General features: G+C 43.3%; 1 protein-coding gene across 1 annotated transcript; it reads right to left on the bottom strand.

Moving 5' to 3' along the window:
- Positions 1–5,345: 5,345 nt before the first annotated feature.
- Positions 5,346–16,657, bottom strand: GNB3 (G protein subunit beta 3). Its single transcript, XM_042455119.1, is given in 15 exon segments — positions 5,346–5,474; positions 6,971–7,187; positions 7,385–7,586; positions 9,646–9,711; positions 10,266–10,299; positions 10,302–10,340; positions 10,343–10,366; positions 10,369–10,401; positions 10,404–10,422; positions 10,609–10,689; positions 13,573–13,625; positions 13,628–13,654; positions 13,657–13,681; positions 14,724–14,762; positions 16,601–16,657. Coding segments are annotated over 15 exon segments (1,023 nt in total). The 3' UTR covers positions 5,346–5,367.
- Between the last annotated feature and the right edge of the window lie 2,561 nt (positions 16,658–19,218).

Below are 19,218 nucleotides of genomic sequence, written 5' to 3'. Positions count from 1 at the left end.
AAACAATGTCCTCTGACTATTCTGTAGTCTTAGAAGGGCTATGAATTCGTGTTTAGACAAAATGAACTCAAACCTGTTTACGCTGACAAGCATCATGGGTGCTGCAGTTCTTCATAGAATGGAATATTGGATTTGGGAGTCCAGCAGGAGAAGAGAATGTGGGAATGAAGCACAGGTGACCAAAGTGGAGTCCCTAGAATGCCCCTTTTCTGACCAAAAAGGTGAATTGCCTCTTCTGAGAGTTTGCATGAGAACTCTCACCTTTAAATTGAAAGCAGATGACCTTTTGCATTGTGGGTATGTATGTGTGTGTATATATGTAAACAGAGAGAGAGAGAAATACACACACCATTCTTCAAAGCCAGAAATGGAATTCTGACTACTTCCAGGTTTTTGTTTTCATTTTTGCAGGCACAAAACCTCAGTTCTCAGCCCAACATCTTCAGTTAAATGAACCTCTTGTCTTAGGAGAATACTACACACAGCTTTTAAACTATAATTACAGCTAGAAAATATGGTTTTAGCAATACAGTTGTCCCTCCATATTTGCTAGGGTTAGGGGAACAAGACCCCCGTGAATATGGAAAAACCGCAAATAACAAAAACACTGTTTTTACCTGAGAGGACACCTCTCTAGGAATCTCTAGGTCCTCCAGGGCAACTCTGTGGTCAATATCCAACATACACTGACCATAGAATGGTACTGGAGTAGCTACAAATGGTCTTTCAGTGCAACTTTTAGTTAAAGTTGACCACAGAGTTGCACTAGAGGACCTAGACAGCCCTAGAGAGAACATATTAATGAAATCCGCAAATATCAAAGCCGCAAATATGGAGGGATGACTATACATTTACTGCACGATGACACCTCTGACCCATAGCTGCTGTGTCCCCAAAGCATGGTTAGGACATCCCTGTCAATGACCTAATTGCGCTAGTCCTCACGTATGTAACATCGCTGCTAGAGCAGTTGTGATACTGGTGTCACAAGTTGTCAGTGTCTCTCCCTCTCCTTTCAATCTTTTTTTTAACCCTTAAATAGCAGTAGCAGAGCTTTGAAGTGAATGAAAAAGTTAAAGTAAAATAAACCAGAAGGCATGCTGGGTGGGGCATAGCATAGGGATGTGGGGTTAAGAGGGAGTCAGGAAACGAGTAACTGGCAGCCCCAGTTGTGTGATTGTGAAGATGTGCAATAATGGCTATTCTGAAACTGGGATGTTTCAATTTTTTTGAAGTGATGCAATTGCTGCGAGAACGGGGCTCATGTAATAATCTCCTGACCTAGCCCCTTACAGTGACAATCACCATTAATTAGAGGAAGCAGCATTGGTGCAGATGGATCCAAGAGTCTGATATATAAGGTGGGTACTCTGCCAGTCCTAGTATCCCCTATCGATTTTTCTCTTCAAGCTTCAAGTATTACTTCTCTTCAAGCAATAGTAAAGTATTTCTTCTCATGGTAGTGAAATCCAGTGCTCACATCATATAAAATGTGAGGAATTCATGAGTTCATGCATAGCATTTCAGAAATGGAGTGAACAAGGGCTGCTTGTCCTGTAAATACTTGAGTATAAACTGAACGCTTTCTTCAGACTCTTGCAGGAAAAAATGTGTAGTTGCTGCATTTTTATTTTATTTTGCTACACACTTAATTGGCTTCTTGAGGGGAGCCTTTACCCCATGTTGTGAAGCAAGTGCATTAGTTGTGGCCAAACCATTTTACTTCCCAGATCCATGCTCAGAAGTGTTTTTCACATCATGTCTTGTATCTACTGTATCAGGGGCTTGGCACACATCCGGTCACAGATACTATAGCATCCTTATTTTTTATTAATTTGAAAAATATGGTGTTGCTCCTATTTTGCCTTTTCTACAAATTTGTTTGTGGGGAAATAAAAAGCAGGATAATTAGGGTGCTCTGAGGTGGCACATTGGCTTTTGTTTCATGCTGCTGAGAAGCTCAGCTATGAAGAATGAAGTAACCTTAAATCTTGTCTAAGCCCCAAACTAACTAGGGCACTGTAGGCTTCCCACTATTTGCCTATTCTATCTGCATAACAATATGGAATACATTATATTACAGGCTTGGAAAGATTGCTGAAATAAGAGTTCAGCAATCGTAAAACTAAAAAAATTAAATCAGAACAGAGTGGGACTATTACTTCCCTTGATCTAGAGACACTATCTTCTATTGATGAGCCTAGAATTACATTGACTTTTTAGCCAATATTTTTCAAAGAGCTGGCAAAACAGTTGTAAACTATGACTTGAAGGAATTTATGAATGATGGTTTGTGCTGATAATTGCCTGGAGTAATACCTGAATGTATAAACCACATGGGCACACACACACACACAATAGAAACAGAAGCATGAAGTGGAAAGGATGGAATGTGAGAAAACCTTGATGAGAGCAAACCATGGTTTCATGTGATATCTGAACTGATTCTGTATGTGAAATGCTCTGAATGTTTAAAATGCTGCATATAGTTGAAGAGGGTTGTAAACATGCTCACAAGTAATCTAGGAAGAGCTCACAAGTAATTTAGGAAATGGAACTGACCTTTTCATTGCTCAAAATCTAAATTTTATTTCATTGAATTACATATGCTGCTTCATATTTAGTGAAGTATGATTGGAAAAGAGAAATTAACTACCTCTTTCTTCCAAATGTGGCAAACTTTATTTGCAGTTAGTAATTGACACACAGTCCTAAATGGGAGCTGGCTGGCTGCTGAGTAAAAAGGGCTTGGAGGAAGTGATACAGGTATTATAGAGGGTAGAGCATAGAATCATAAGAGTCAGAAGAGACCTCAAGTGCCATTCAGCCCTGCCATGCAGGAACACAATCAAAGCACCCCTGGCAGATGGCCATCCAGTCTCTGTCTAAAAATCTTCAAAGAAGGAGACTCCACCACCCTCTGAAGCAGTGTATTCCACTATCAAACAGCTCTTACTATCAGGAAGGTTTTCCTAATATTGATGTGGAATCTTTTTTCTAATTGTTTAAATCCATTGCTTTGTGTCGTAGCCTCTGGAGCCTCAGAAAACAAGCTTGCTCCATCCTCAATATGACATCCCTTCAAATACAGTGTACCATGCCATATGGGGGCATGCCATACACAGCTTCTAGCCTATGTGGAAGCTGTGCAGGGGGGAAAATGGCGCACATGTTGTGCCACAGGCTTGCACCTCATTATTTTCAATAGGGCATATGTGCTTTTTTCCTTACGCAGGGGGAGGACTCCGGAATGGATCTCCCGCATAAGGGAAGGGTCCACTATTTAACCAAGGCTATCATATTACCCCTTAACCTTCTCTTCTCCAGCTGAAAAATATGCAGCCCCCTAGTTTCTCTTCATGGGGCATGATTTCTAAGACCCTTCATCATTTTGGTTGTTCTCCTTTGGACTGGTTCCAGCTTGTCAACATCCTTTTTGAATTATGGTGCTCAGAACTGAACTCAGTATTTCAGGTGAGGCCTGACTAAATCAGAACAGAGTGGAACTATTACTTCACTTGATCTAGAGACACTATCTTCCATTGATGAGCCTAGAATTACATTGACTTTTTTAGCCACCACCTTATACTGTTGACTCATGTTTGATGTGTTGTCTGCTAGGACTCCTAGATCCCTTTCAGATGTACTGCCGTCAAGCTAGGTGTTCCCATCCTATATCTGTGAATTTCATTTTTCTGCCCATTTGTAGTACCTCAAATTTCTTGCCGTTGAAATTAATTTTGTTAGTTTTGGTCCACCTTTCTAATCTATTAAGGTTATTTTGAATTTTGATCCTCTCCTGTGGGGTATTAGCTATTCCTTCCAATTTCGTGCCATCTGCAAGTTTGATATGCATGCCCTTTATTCTTTCATCTAAGTTACTGATAAAGACGTTGAATACCACTGGGCCCAGGACAGAACCCTGTGGCACCCCACTGTTCACTTCTCTCCAGGATGAAGAGGAGCCACGAGTGAGCAACCTTTGGGTTCAGCTGGTCAACCAATTACAAATCCACCTAACACTAGCATTGTCTAGCCCACAACAAGCACACACAGCAGGTGACAGTTTGAATAAGTCTAAGAATGAGACATGTAGACATTAGGTGGAAACTCAAGCGATGTGCTGAAAAATGGACATAGATGCACTGTGAAGGCTTCTCTAAATCTGTTGCATGCAGATGTATCTGCTGATTTGAGTCTTATAGTCTTTGCTATACACATGTTGGATACGTATGAGAAAGCCACAATAACTCTCCCTTATCCCAAGGAATCTTAACTGCAGCAGTTAAGGAAATGATGATCACAAAACACTTTCTCTCCTATTAACTCTGTGCAATTCACATACAGAATTATAACTAAATTCTCTGCTCTCCTTGTATGAGACTTTAGGACAATAGAAATACAAAATGGGGCTTATCCAGCCGTATTCTGTATCTTGTCAGCCTGAGCCAATGTCCTCAAATTTGTTTCTTAAAAAAAAATCTAATAATTTTTCACTGCCTTTCCAGGTAAAATTTCCCCAGAGATGAAACTGGAACCCATGCATCTGAAGTGTCAACTTTATTTTGCCCGGGCTATAAAACTCTTGTATGATACAGTTACATCTCAAAGCAGTGGCTAAAGGGAATCAAAAGAATGATGGAGTGAAAAGTGTACACATTATATAATGAATGAGGAATTCTAGGGTCTGAGAAGAGATGACTACAGGCAGACAATAAATAGGATTACATTAATCTCTCCCTGGCTCTGATGCTCAAGAGGGGGCAGCAAACTCCCCTGTGCAATGTATAGGTTAAAGCAGTGAGCTAAATTATTTCTTTGCCCTTATTTGAAAGAAAAGTGAATACAGTAATGATCAATGCATAGTCCTAGCTTTCACGTCTGGATGTCTGAAATATGCTGTGTAAATTTCTGAAATTTGCTTTGAAGGAACTGAACTGCCTGAGGACCTCGTGAATGAACAAGTGGGTTAAAAAGGGAATATAAATCCCCAGTTTGCAAAACATTTGCAAACTGAGTGCCTTTTGATGCAGGTACTTCAAAAAGATATAGGGATCTTATCAATGTGTTTTGTACTTTCATGTGAAGGAAGCGGGCAGAGCTACTAGGTGGCCCCCTCTCATTGGGGCATACCCCTGAAAGCAGTCACAGTCATGAGAGACCCCTGAGCTGGGGCAAGGAGAAAGAGGAAGAAAGTGTTGGGAAACATGGCCTATATGGACCCTTTCCCTGAGCTTCTCCTTTAGATAGGGAAGTATCGTGTGGATCATTAAGTCTGCATAGAACACGCAGAAATGTCAATAGTAGTAGCTGTAAATAAATTATAAGCCTGGGGAGGACTCCCGGTTATTTTCTCTCATTTCATCTTCAGTTCCAGATTTTCAAGAAGCTGTCCCAGGAGCCAGTCGATACGGCCATACCATCAGCAGTTACTCCCAAACAACTCACCCTGTTGTCATGCCCAGACAGGATTCCTGAGCAGGAAAGGAAATTAAAATCATTATTCACTTTAAAAATTTTAAAACATAAAATCGCAGAATCATAGAATTGGAAGAGACTGCAAGGGCCATCCATTCCAACCCCCTGCCATGCAGGAAATCTAAATCAAAGCATCCCCGACAGATGGCCTCTCTTTAAAATCTTTGTTTCTTGTCAATAATTGGGGCAGGTAATATAATGGTTAAACAGAAAGTAGACTAAAACCCATAATATGAAACATACTGAAGAAAGCAGCAAATGATTATCAAATTATAAATTTTGTTAAAATGTCTTCTTCTCCCTTTAAAAATTTACCTGTATAAAAAAAGATTTAGGCTAAGCATTACAGACCTTTCTGGGGTGGGAATTCCCAAAGTGTGGATGGCCCTGTTGAAAAAGTATTCCCTCTAGCCACTATTCATCTAACTACAAATAGCTGTAACTCTTGGAGCATTTGCTGTATTCATATTGGGGAGGCTGGTGACTTATCCTAAAATGTGGCCCAGGCAAAGGACTGTTCTGCAGTACACAAAGAGTTGTCATATCTGTTCTACAAGATGTTTCCAAGCCTTAAAACCAGGATAGGTGAACAGTAGATCAACAAAAACTAGGTTGTGCCATTTTTCAGTCATGGAATTCTGTGAATGGCTGCTTCACAGAAAATAATAATGTTGTATATAGGAAACTAATGTGTTTGGGGAAAGGTGAGGCAGGTACTCTTTCCTGATAGGTATTGCAAAAAAATGCATGGTCAGCCATGTTGGTCAGTTGCAGCATAACATCCAAATTTGCACTTGGAGACTGAACGTTTTCATTTGACATTAAGCCTTAATGGACTGAAGCCAACAGTCCATGTATCTGAAAGTGGGCATCAGCCACTGAAAGCTTACACCAAATAAAACTTGTTAAATCTCTTTAAGATGTCACTAGATTTGGTGGTCCCCACTCCTGGGTATCTAATTTTCTGTGAATGGACTATGAGGCAATGTTTAGTCATGAAAAACATTGCACATGTTCTCTCTGGTGCAACTCATGAACGATTTGGTCATGTCTGAACTGAGATTGAGACAAGCTCTCAGCAGACCCTTGCCTGCCTGCCTGCCTGCCTATAGGAAGGGATTTTGTCCGGTATGCTAGAAAACAAAACATCTTTGTATTTTAATCTGCTGTTCTGAGAGCCAATGTATTGTAGTGGTTTGAGGGCTGGTCTGGAGATCAGGAATCAAATCCCTGCTCAACAATGGAAACCCATTGTCTAAAGTTGGGCAAGTCATTCTCCAAGCCTCAGAAGATGGCAAGCCTTCTCTGAAGAAACTTGCCGAGAAAACCCTCTGATAGGTCCTCTTTAGGCTCGCCATAAGTTGGAAACAACTTGAAAGTACACAACAACAACAACATGTTCTGCGAAAGATGGTCTCTACTTCTGCCAGAGAAGTTGACTGCAAAGAGGTAGATAAGCAAGACTAGAGCTGTGGTTCTCAGGTGTACTTACCCACACGCTCTGACTTTAAAGAGTCCCAGATGTTACAGTTAAAGTCATCATATCCAGCCAGGAGGAGGCGGCCGCTGCGGGAGAATGCGACTGAGGTAATTCCACAGATGATGCTTTCGTGCGCATAGACAATGAGCTCCTGGTCTGCTCGAAGGTCGTACAGGCGGCAGGTGGCATCATCGGAGCCAGTGCAAATGGCTTCACCACTGGGAAAGAACTGGGCAGAGAAGACAAACAGTATCTGCATTCCCTTCTCTTCTTACCCTCCACCACCCATGGCTTCAGCCCCACTCTTTCCTACAGTTTAGTGTCTTCTGTTCCTGCTACCTGTCCACTTCCACTTATTGCCACTCTTGAGCCTACTACAGCCCCCCCCCACCTCAGGATGGTCTTTGTCCCTCCAAGGAAACTTACGGAGATGGCATTGATGTCAGACTCATGCCCAGAGAATGTCTGGCGGCAAGTTCCCTCCCGGACATCCCACAGCTTGGCGGTGGCATCGCAGGCTCCAGAGATGAAAAGCTTGAAGTCTGGGGAGACAGCCAGGCTCATGCAGTCGCCAGTATGGCCCATGAAGACTGTCTTCTGCTGTCCTGTTTCAATGTCCCAGAGGGCACTGCAGTGGGAGGAGGCAGGCACTCAGAGCTGCAAAGGGTTGGCTGGTTTGGTCATGGACTCATTTGGGATTTTTCTTTATGCATATGGTATATTTCAAACATTTCCTTTAAAATACCTTTGCTTAAAACAGAACACCAGGCAGGCAACACATTAAAGTGAGTTCTTGGTATCCTCTGGGGTTTGATTCCAGGATCCAAATCCCTGGATACTCAAGTCCCATTACATGCAACGGCATCGTAATTGATGTCCCTTATAAAATGGCAAAATTAAGGTTTACTTTTTGGAATTAATTTTTAAAAAATATTTTCAAGCCATGGATGGTTGAATCTATGGATATGGGGGTGGGCTTGTTTTGTTTGGTTTGGCCTAAAGTTAACATGTTTTAAATGTTAAAAATACAATTTATTTATTTTTTTTAAATACAGTGGGCCCTTGCTATTTGCTGGAATTTGGTTCCTGGACCATCTGTGGATATCAATGGTGGAGGATCCACGGTTGGACACAAATGTATATTCTCCTTCATCATCTCCTTCTGTAGAACCATTCATCATAACTAAATTTAACTTATGAGATAGTTCTGTAAGATAAAGACCAGCCCAATTACATCCTTTATCTTTTGACTGTCTATGGAGAAGGACTAAGCCTAAATCTATTTCAGGCTGAGCAAGGTGGAAATGATCATACAAATCTGCCTTGGTGGGACCAATTCTTGCATTGAAGTCTCCAGCCAGTATCAGGAGAACTTCAGGATGTTGAGCTAATGTATTAGTTATATAGGTTTCTTTAATTTTAACCATGTGTTTTTTAAAACGTCTTTTTGAGATAGGAGGTAGATAAAAATTATTAGCAGCCAAATATCCTTACCTAAAGGACCGCTCTCTCCCGTAAATCCGCCTCGCACCCTCAGAACGTCTGGGCAGCAGCTACTGAAGGTGCCTGGGGCTGATTAGCCTCCACTTCACGGAGGACATTGTCTCCATAGCTGCCCCAGCCCTTTGGAACGCGTGCCCACAGAGCTTGCTGTCTACTACCCGGGCCCCATTTAGGAAGGACCTTAAAACCTTCCTATTCCAACAGCATTCCCCGAATAATCCTGTGGGCCTCCCTCCTCTTTCCGTGGCCAAGGGTTGGCTATGGGGCTTTTTGTTGTTTGCTTGATTTTATGTTGTGTATTTTAATCTGATTGTGATCTGTCTTTTAATCTGATGAAGCCGCCCTATCGTAGGAAGGGCGCATATAAATAAAATTTATTATATTATTATATTATCATTAAATCTGACTGTAAGAAGAGGCCAAATTTGCTAGTGGTTGGATGGAAAGGAAACATGTTTAATGCTTGTCAAATCAGAATGGATAGGCCGCCACTCGGGCGGCCATCTGTGGATATGAAATCCATCGATGCTCAAGTTCCATTATTATATAATGACATAGTAAGATGGCATCCCTTACTAAAATAGCAAAATCCAGGTTTTTTTTAAATAGTGGTGTTTTGTGTGTGTGTGTGTGTGAATCTTTCCAAACCGGCTGGATACAAAATCTGGGATACGAAGGGCCAACTGCAATTACGAAACTAAATGTACTTTTTTAAATGCTAGATTTTGTACAGATGGAGCTACAAAGTCCCAGTCTGTAAGGACCGCCTAACCTATAGAAGAACCTGTTTAGTTTTCATTTTATTAAGAGCAGGCAAAAATCCACCAGACAATAATATGAGCAGGAACCATCAATGTTAGTAAAACAATTAAATTATTTTGTCTCCTCTGTGCTCATAGGATCAAGTAGTTAGACTCATTCCCATTAAAAAATGAGAAAATGAAACCGACCAGTATTGCAATTATGTGAGATATGTGGTACACAATCTTACATAAGTATCAAGCTACTAATTTTAATGTGCACAGGTTACATTTATGAACATCTCATCATCATATTTTATTCATTCACTTCAAATTAAATAGTGCTATAAACCATTGTTTCTATTTTTAAGAATACATTTTCCTTCCCCTCCTTTTTCCACCTTTCCCCCACACTTTCCCCTGTACCATGGGGGCTGCACATACCATGTTGTGTCCCCAGAACTGGTCACAATGTTGTTGTCATCCAGGAACCGACAGCAGGGAAGGTGCCTGCACAGTGGGGATAACAGAATGTGATATTACTGAAGAGGAATGAGAATACCACAGTATATATATATACTTTAATGTATGTAGATGATTTTTTTAAACAATCCCGTACTTAATTTTTTGCCGGAAAAGCCCAAACCCTATACACTTTTTGTATCCAGCATGGGTAGTGGTACGCTGGATCCCACAGTTCTGCTACCCAAAATTGCACCGGGGGCATCAAAGCACTTGAGCTCAGCTTTTGTGCAACCAGCAGTGAACCTCAAATGAAAAGGGGGAATGTTGTGCTTGTGGAAGAACTGGTTGCAGGTGGTGACGGGTTGTATGTCATAATGTCTAGGAGGTGCATCTCCTTGTCCATCAGTCTTAGTCCATGAGGTGCCCCACACCGCCCAGTCTCTGCTTCTGAGATTTTACTATATTACCCACAGACTTGCAGGTATACATCAGAAGAAACACATTTTATTTTTAAATGATAGCTCCAGGAGCCGTTCTCTAATTTGGGTGGACTTTTTGTTGCCTCTGTTGGATGAGCTCGCCATGACTGAAATGTTCACTGTATGGCCGAGAGTTCCCGGCTTACTTTCACTTCCCTTCGCGGACTCTGAGATTGTAGATAGAGCACATGTTGTGAGACCTCCACAGGCCACAAAATTCCTGATGGGGCGTAGGCACAGGTCATGACCCAGGAGAGCGGAGAGGAATGGCATGGACCTGGGATCAGGGAGAGGGGTGGAAATCCAAAGTGAGTTTGGGACTCCTTGGAAAAGAAAGAAAGAGCACTGGCTTGTAGTAGGTAGGGACTTGTGACAGGAAGAAGACTGAGGAATGAAATGAGAGTAGCTCCAGGGAGTTTTTACTTTCTCCTTTGTGGCATTTCTGGCAGCTGATGTTTTCTACCAGTGTAAGTTGCCCTTACTTGTTGGTTGTATATGTGTCCCACACAATGAGCTTTCCATCTTGTGAGGCACTGACATAAGCCTAAGGGAGAGGAGCAGAAGAGCATTAATATGGCTGCATTGAATGGGATCTGAAGGCCCTTTCTTCTTGGAAACCTGTCTCCCTGCCCCCCTGTTATCACACCTTCGTGGTTATTATGCTTGTGCCTCCGCACTGAAACATTTTGCTTGACCAAGCATGTAGGAACTTGAGAAGCTATACAGTTTTTTGTGCCAATTTGGTTGACTCAACAAGGAATATACAGATTTTGGCTTTTTCTTATGGTCTACAAGGCTGCTGCTGTTGTATGTTGTTCAGGTCTTTAGTATATTTACTAAATTGTTTAATGGTAAAGAAATAGAGATGGTAGAAAGGAGATTTATAAATTCCAGTGCCTGTCATTTACTTACTGTTCTTCTTACATTAGTCATCAACAATTTATTCATGCTTTGCAGAGCCCTTATCAGCTAAACTTCATCACTCTTACCACTGACAATGTTTATTGGGAGTGGTAGTCAGAAGTATTTGGGAAACATCAGACTGGGAAAGGCTGTTTTACAGCACATTTAAATAGAAGCTCTATTCACTGAGTGCATCCTGTTTTAGATTTTGCAATGGTGGGAAGTCCACTGGATGGTATGAGCCAGTCACTGGCCCTTATCAGATGAGGTATGGACTGGGGTTTTGCGCACTGGTGTGGTTCAAATTGCGTTATTTGCAAAGTACCTCATACCAGCATTCGAATGGCCCAATCCGCACTCACGGTGAATGCGCGAGCTGCGAACTGATGCGTACTGGCTCCTTTTTGGAGGTGTTGGCCAGTTGCTGATAAGGGGATTGGCGATATCCGATTTTTTCTCTGTTCGATCCAGTGGCGAAGGGGTCTGGTATGAATCCCCAGTCCTGAACTCCGTCGGCAAGACCCCCAGATTCCAATTTTTTCTTCGGTGGGTCTTTCCTCTTGCCGGTTCCAGGGGAGCGGGGGGGGGGGGGCGTGGTTCCAGCTGCCTCCTCCTCCTCCTCCCGGCTTGAGAGGCATCCCTGGCTGCATCCCAGGCAGGGAACAGGCGCGGGGCCTAGAATCGCTGTTCCAGCAGCCTCCTCTCCTCCTCCCGGCTTGGGGCAGCCTAGGCTGCCTCTCAAGCTGGGGGGGAGGAGGAGGGCCGCTGGGACGGCGGCGATCGCGCGATTCTAGCGGCCCTGCGCCTGTTCCCTGCCTGGGATGCAGCCCAGGCTGGATCCCAAGCCAGGGGAGGAGGAGGAAGCCGCTGGAATCAGGCGACCCCAAGAAAGGCCATCAGTCCAACCTCCTTCTGCCAGCAGGAACTCTTAATCAACGATCCCCATGATTAGATGGCCATCCAGCCTCTTTGACAGCGCTGGAACTGCTCCTCCCCCGCACCCCCCCCCAAGAAACATACCACACACTCACACACACACACGCAGAACTGGGCATTGCTATTTGTTGCAAGGGAAGGTCATGGTTCGTTAAACAAGCAGGAAGTAGGAGGAAACAGTAACGGGCAATTGTATCGCGATGTTTAATGTGCATGAGCTGGCTCTCCAGCTGTTACTGTGGCTGTCATACGGGGACCTCCCCTTTCCACCCGGAAGCTTTAAGGTCGCAAACCCATGCAGGGCACCACTGAGCATGTGCGAGGCGGCCGATACGAATCGGCCATCCTCATGTTGATACCGGTGTGACAAAACATTCTGCATGAATGCATTTCGCGCGAATGCGGATTGGCCAATTTGAATCCTGCCAATGCGGAAGGACTCCCCGGTATGACGTACATTGCGTTTATGACGCGAATTCGAATCGCCCAGTGCAGAAGACCCCCAGTTCCACACTCATCTGATAGGTACTGTCTCAACTTAATGTACAGGTGATTTAAAAGACGGTGCCAAACCGAGGGAAGAACACGCTTCAGTTTTGCACCGTTCTTTTTATCACTTGTACTTTGCAGGTAGTTTATAAAAAAAATGGGGATGGGAAAGGACTAGGATGGAAAATGCCACCTTGGAAGAGTGTTTGGTTTCTACATTAATAATGAAATGCAAAATCTTTTTGCAACTTGTGATGAAAATTAAGGGTTTCATCACAAATTTTGGAAAAGGAGTGGCCAAAATTTAGTGCTACAATTGAAGCCCCACTCATTTATTCCTATTCCAAGCAGCATGCAATAACACTTTAACAGTCAAGAGTTTATTTGGGCACTTAAAAAAAATCATGTTTATTTCACATGGACACAATTGGTTGTCTGAAACAATATTTTTAGCAAACCTCACAAAGTACATTATGAAGCCTACTGGCTTCTCATCAGGCTGTGAAATGGTGTGGAGGAATATCTATGCAGAATACTATGCACAAACACCTTGTTAGGTGGAGATGTGACTTACAAGGGACAGAGACCTCTTAGATCTCTGAGGAATGCCTTGTATTGCTAATGGAATTTAAATTTTATCTCCTGGACTTTGGAATGCTTTCTTCCCAGTGCCAATGGCCAGAAAGAAGATGGGCCTGCCTGCATAGATATCCTTTGTACCATCTCAGCTTAGAACAACACCAACAGCATCTGACAAAATGCAGGCGGTGACTAACATATGATTTTAACACCTTTGCCTGATGAAGAGCTAGTGGAGCTTCAAAGCTTGCATCATTGAATTTGCTTAGTTTCGATGGTCAAATAAAGGTATCACCAATTTTGTGGTTTTTGATGCTATTGTACTTTGGCCAACATGGCTATGTTTCCTCAGTTTGTAAGCAGGCACTTAAAAGATGGTAAATCCAGGGCTGGCTGGTCCAGGGAAGATTGCGAAGGCCAGAGGAAGAGCATGCGTGTTTGGCCATGGGTAGGGTCCTTTGCCATCTTAAGAGACAGCAAAAGGAAGAGAGCTTGTGCCCTCCCTGCTGGTTTCCATCACTTACTTGGAGTCTGTGGACCAATGACAAGCATAGATCTTGGCCCAGGTGCCCACGCGGTTCGCCGTGTACGCATCTGTATGCGCCAACCACTTCTATCCCAGAGACGAGCTGACAGAAAAGAGGAGACTTAGCCCTTACCAGCAATGGAAATCTCCATTTTCACACTGGGCTTGTTCCCCCATGAAAGGTCCCGAATCTTGACGCATGTTTTATTGGCCTAGTTCCCATGGAATTTCAAATCTGATCCCATTTGTGGATTCAGTGGGAAACCCCACGGCAAATGCCAAAGTGAGGGTTTCCGACACTACTTTTTGTTGACTTTCTGAAGATGGATTCTGGAGCGAGGCAAATAAGTGGGAACGCCAGCTAGAATCGATTCTTTCCTGTGGGGAGGGGAAAATGGCAGAAAAAGTAATGCATTTTTTGACATCTCACCATCCCCCTCCAGTCAGTGTCTGACTTTGATTTGTTTTTTCAAAAGAGGAATAAGTAGTGCAAAGCATTCAATTGATTAATCTCTCTTTTTAATAAACACCCCCTCTTCTCAATCCATGCCCTCTCCTCTCCTCCAGGGTCCCTGACCTTGCCTTGCTGACACTGCCGTCGCTTGCGGTGCAGCTGGCCTTCCGCGGCTGCCCTTGCACATGCTGCTTGCCCAGTCCCGGGCGGACCCTGCACTGCCGGATGCCACGATAGTGGGGTCTTTTGTGGGGGAAGAAGGGACCCGGAAGGAAAGAGGGAGGGAGGGATGGGATGGGGGGGGTAGAAAGGAAGGAAGGGAGGAAGGCCGGGTAGGCGAGGGGGCAGGAATGGAGAAGGGAGAGAGGGCGGGAGCAGTGGAAAGGGTCAGGTCGGGGCGGGGGGGGGCAGGGGGGCGACCAGCTCAGCTAATGGGAACGACAAGTGTTCCCAGCAAAAAAAAAAAAAAAAAAAAGCGATGTCAAAAGGTCCCTCTTCATAGTGAGAACGAGCGACCTTTCGAAATCGATTCACACAGTGGAGCAGAGCCGTAACGGAACGTGGGTTATTCCTCAAGTGGGAATGACCCCTATATTGAGTGACTTTGGTAACCCCATTCCTTTCAGGAAATTTATATCAGATTCTTCTTAATTCTTTCTAGATAAGGTAAATTCTCAGCAGCTCTTCTTACCTGAGCAAGTGTGGTGTCTGCACAAGCTTTTCGAGCATCCTGCAACAAGAAAGAAAGGGGGAGGGTGAATGGGAATTAGAGTCTGTATCTCACAGATGTTGTGCATGTGTAAACTGGAGTGAGTAGGAAGCCAGTGTAGTATGTGCAACAGATGTGCAAACGTATGTGCCCGAGTTGTGAGTTTTTAAGATGTAAATGAAGATGGAGAAAGTAGCTTAGAGAAGAGAGAATTCTTCACAAGAGAAACTGTGGAGGCTTGCAGATTATGGGGCATGGATGGAGATTCTCTTTGAAATGGTTATAAAACTGCATGCACAGACTTGTTGGGGATGTGAATATTGTGAGAATCTGGAAAGTAGGATTCAAAGCAAAGAGAGAACAGGGTAAATAAAACTTACTTCTAAATTAAGCATTTTTAATTCCAAAAATGCTTAATTTGCTGTGACTGAATTTGACAAGAATCCCACTCAAAAAGTCAAATTGTAGGAGGAAAGAGGGAAGTAGCTGCAATGGACATCTCCTGTAATTTTCTGTGAAACTGGGAAAATACAATTCCCGTATGACCTGTGATGATGACAACGTTTCAAGAACTTTACATGTGTCATTTCATTGTAATCGTCCTGACTTGGTAAGTCAAGTCATCTTTACTCCCCATGTGTGCAGGTGGGGGGCTGAGGCTGAAAGAGTAGCTTGCCTAAGGCCATCTAGTAAGCTTGTGGTAGAGGCTCAGGGTCTGTAGTTCAGCACCAGAAAGGAGCAGAGGGCCCACCCTTAGGCCCCATTTCTACTGGGCATATAAAGTGATGTATTTCGCTGCGATTCTGGCTCTGATCTTTTTTCCGAGTCGTATTCGAATCTGGTCCCTCGTTCCCATTACAAAAAGGTGCAAACGGACTCGGGTTTTTTTTAACCCATGTTCTCGTTCCCACTGAAATTTTCTCTGGTGTAATTTGAAGTGGACTTTTTGCTCCCCGTTCCCATTGCCCTTCCGGAACCTCTTTTATTTTTAAGCAGCTGTCAATCAAGTGCCTGGGCACTTAACGTCACAGTGACATCAATTGCTTTGATGCATTTTGTTCCCCCCCCCCCCCCCGTGCCTTTGCTCCCCATGCTCTCCTGTGTCTTCCCAGAGCCCCTCTGGGAAAAGGAGAAGGAGCCTCTATGCCCCCAAGTCCATTTGCCTCCCCCATTTCTCCCTGGGCTGTCGGGGGGGGGATCAAGCAGGCATGTAAAAGAAAGAAAGAAAAAATAATTAAAAATGGTGTTCAATGGCTCTCCTCCTCACACGTCAAACTATGCATGTGGAGCGGGGGGGAGGTTGCAGGGGGGCATAATGTGTTTACCGTGTTTGGAGGTCAGTGTAGCAATTTGCTATGTTTGGACACCCAACGTTTGAAAGCTTAATTAAAAAAAATTGCCGACACATGTGATCGCCTTACCCTGCTTCCCACTCCACCGGGGGAAAGGCTATGCGAATGGGGGGGGGATGGCGCTGGTAATGCAGGAAAGAGAACAAAGCGGGTGACACCCCCAGGCCAGCCCCTTGAGCACTGCTCCTTCCATCCCCAAGTTCCCGAATCGGACACCCTTCTCATTCCCATTCATTTGTCCCGGATCGGACATGGGAGGTTCAAGAAAAGCCTCCGGCAAAGTGCAGTCAAATTAACCCAGGTTCGACCCCCACCCTGATCCAGGTTTTCCCTGGAAAAATCAATTACATGGGGATCAGATCTGAATTCCAATGGCAATGAAATTGGCATAATGAGGATCAAATGCCACTCAAATGGGAACAATGCTCCCATAATCCGAGTCTTGATCCGCTTTATAAGCCAGTGGGAATGGGGCCTTAGTTGCTGTCCAATTTCTCCCAGCATTACCTCAATCTGCTTCTTCAGCTGCTCTGCCTCTTGCTTCATCTGTTCTATTTCACCCATGTTGACAGACTAATTCCGGACTGCTCTCTCAATGTCTTCTGGGTCCTGGAGAGATAAAAAGAAATAGAGTGAGGTTTTTAATCCCACCACTTTCTCTTTCCCAAAATTTGTCATGGTTTCCCGCAGCAAGGGAAGATGTCCCTCTGGACTCTTTTCACAGAGCAGACACTGGCCAAACAGACTGTTTGCCCAGCCAACAAACATATTTATTTTGCACCAGAGGAGATGGCAACTATGTTAGAGGTGCATTTATAAGCATCTTTCATAGTACATCTGGGATTTATCTAGAAACAACCAAGTCAGGGACTTGCCACACTGAATGCAGCACTCCATCAGTCCCCAGTCAGGCAGCAAAACTAGAAGGCATTATAATACTGATACATTGCATTTGGAATGTTTGGCTTTATCCATACTGCAGAAATAATCCTGTTTGACACCACTTCACCTGCCATGGCTCAATGTTATGGAATTCTGGGGATTACAATTTGTTGTGGCACCAGAGCTGTGCTGTGCTCTGGTGCCACAACAAACTGTAGTCCCCAGGATTTCATAGTACTGAGCGATGGCAGTTGAAATGGTGTCAAACTGGATTATTTCTGCAGTGTGGATGCAGCATGTGTCTCACAGATGTTGCGCATGTGTAAAGTAAAGTGAGTGGAAAAGCAATGCAGTATGTGGAAGGGATGAGTTCTGAACATATTTTAAGATGTAGATGGGGATGAAGCAAGTAGCTTACAAAAGAGAGAATTCTTTATAAGAGAGACTGTGGGGGCCTGGAGGTTAAGAGACATAGATCGAGATTCCCTTCAATGTTCAGTTATGAAACTGCATGCACAGATTTGATGAGTATGTTAATATCATGAGAATCTGAAAGGTAGGGCTCAAAGCAAAGAGAGAACAAAGGTAAACACCACTTAATTCCAAATTAAGCACTTTTAATTCCAAAAATGCTTAATTTGCCCCCACTGAATTTAAGAAGAATAATTGGCTGCATTATAGATATGAATTCTGCAAACTATGATGTTCCAGTTTTGAATTTCAAACCTCAGGAATTTCTGAAGATTTGCATAGAACATATTTAACAACATAATAATACCCCCCCCCCCCAGTATTCTTTTTCCCTCTCTTGCAAATATATGCATGGTCTGTTTTGGGCACTGGGGATTTGGCAGGATATCATATTCTTTTCCTCTTTAAACAAGTATTTTATTTTGGAAATACAATATAATAAAACAAACAAAATCTACCATAAACAACAGACACCATCTGCTTTACGTTATTAATCACAGGCTCTGTATACAGTTTCGAATTGTCCTTGGACATGTACTCATACGTTTTATAAGGTTAGGACATTAATAAAAGAAAATAATGACTGTGTTTTTCTGCTCCGACTTTTGCAGTTTATCATAGGAGTTTATCACACAGGAGGGAAGTGCCTAAATTCTGTGGATAAATGAGGTTTAAATCCGGGAAAATCTGGCAAAAGTGGGATTGTTTTCAGATGATGTTAGGCTCATTGAGCATTAACGTGACATTAACCCGTGCAGAAAGTGGCAAAAGTGGAAAATCCCCAAAGTAAAAAGTGGCGCGATTTTGCCCACTTTCTGCACGGGTTAATGTCACGTTAATGCTCAATGAGCCCAATGTGTCTGAAAGCAATCCTGGGATTTAAACCTCGTTTATCCACAGAATTTGAGCACTTTGTCCCCCTCTGATAAGGTCCATAGTTCCATTGGGAAGAACATTATAAACCCACTTTTAAAAATCTCACAGCCCACAATTTCAGATTTCTCTTAGGCCATAAATGTGGTTCACTTGTCATCTTGCTGATAGTACCAGCAAAACCAGAGATCACTTTTCACACATTCAGGTGTCTCTATGGCTGCAGCCACACTATAGAAATAATCCAGTTTGACACCACTTGAACTGCCATGGCTCAATGCTATGAGATTCGGGGAACTGTAGCTTATTGTGCTTTATTCTGGTGCCATAACAAACTACAATTCCCAAAATTCCATAGCATTGAGCCAAGGCAGTTCAAAATGGATTATTTCTGCACTGTGAATGCAACCTCTGTGTGTCACTGTCCCTTCAGTTCTTCCCCTACTAACCTCTCCCCACTTCTTACAGCTATTCCCCGTGGTTAATTTGGATTAACCATTTCTTACTGCATTGCGCTCCGATTCTTCAATAAAAGCTTAAATTGGGGGCATTGCCAGATGACAATGCCCATCTCAATAAAAGTTTTTTTTAACACCTAATGATTTTTTTTGCCTAATCCATTTTCTGGTCAAGTGACAACTTTTTCTGGGTCCATGGCTGCTTTTATTTAACTTCATCCTAGCTCCCATACTTCTCTTAGTTTTGTATATCCACAACCTGCCCAGTCATTCTTCTTGCCATCTTCCACAAATGGCTCTAGAGATTAAAGGCTCTAGAGATTAAAGAGAAGCTCTTCTTGTGTAACTGCCACCCCTCAAGCATAGAATTTCCCAGGAAATCCGGATATCCTCATCTTCCCCTTGTAACTTGCCTTGGTTGCATCCCATTTGGATTAACTG

The sequence above is a fragment of the Sceloporus undulatus genome, chromosome 2 (assembly GCF_019175285.1).
Source record: "Sceloporus undulatus isolate JIND9_A2432 ecotype Alabama chromosome 2, SceUnd_v1.1, whole genome shotgun sequence".
NCBI lineage: Eukaryota > Metazoa > Chordata > Lepidosauria > Squamata > Phrynosomatidae > Sceloporus > Sceloporus undulatus.
Note: the sequence above shows the minus strand (reverse complement) of the source record. Positions and strands in the feature narration are given on the sequence as shown.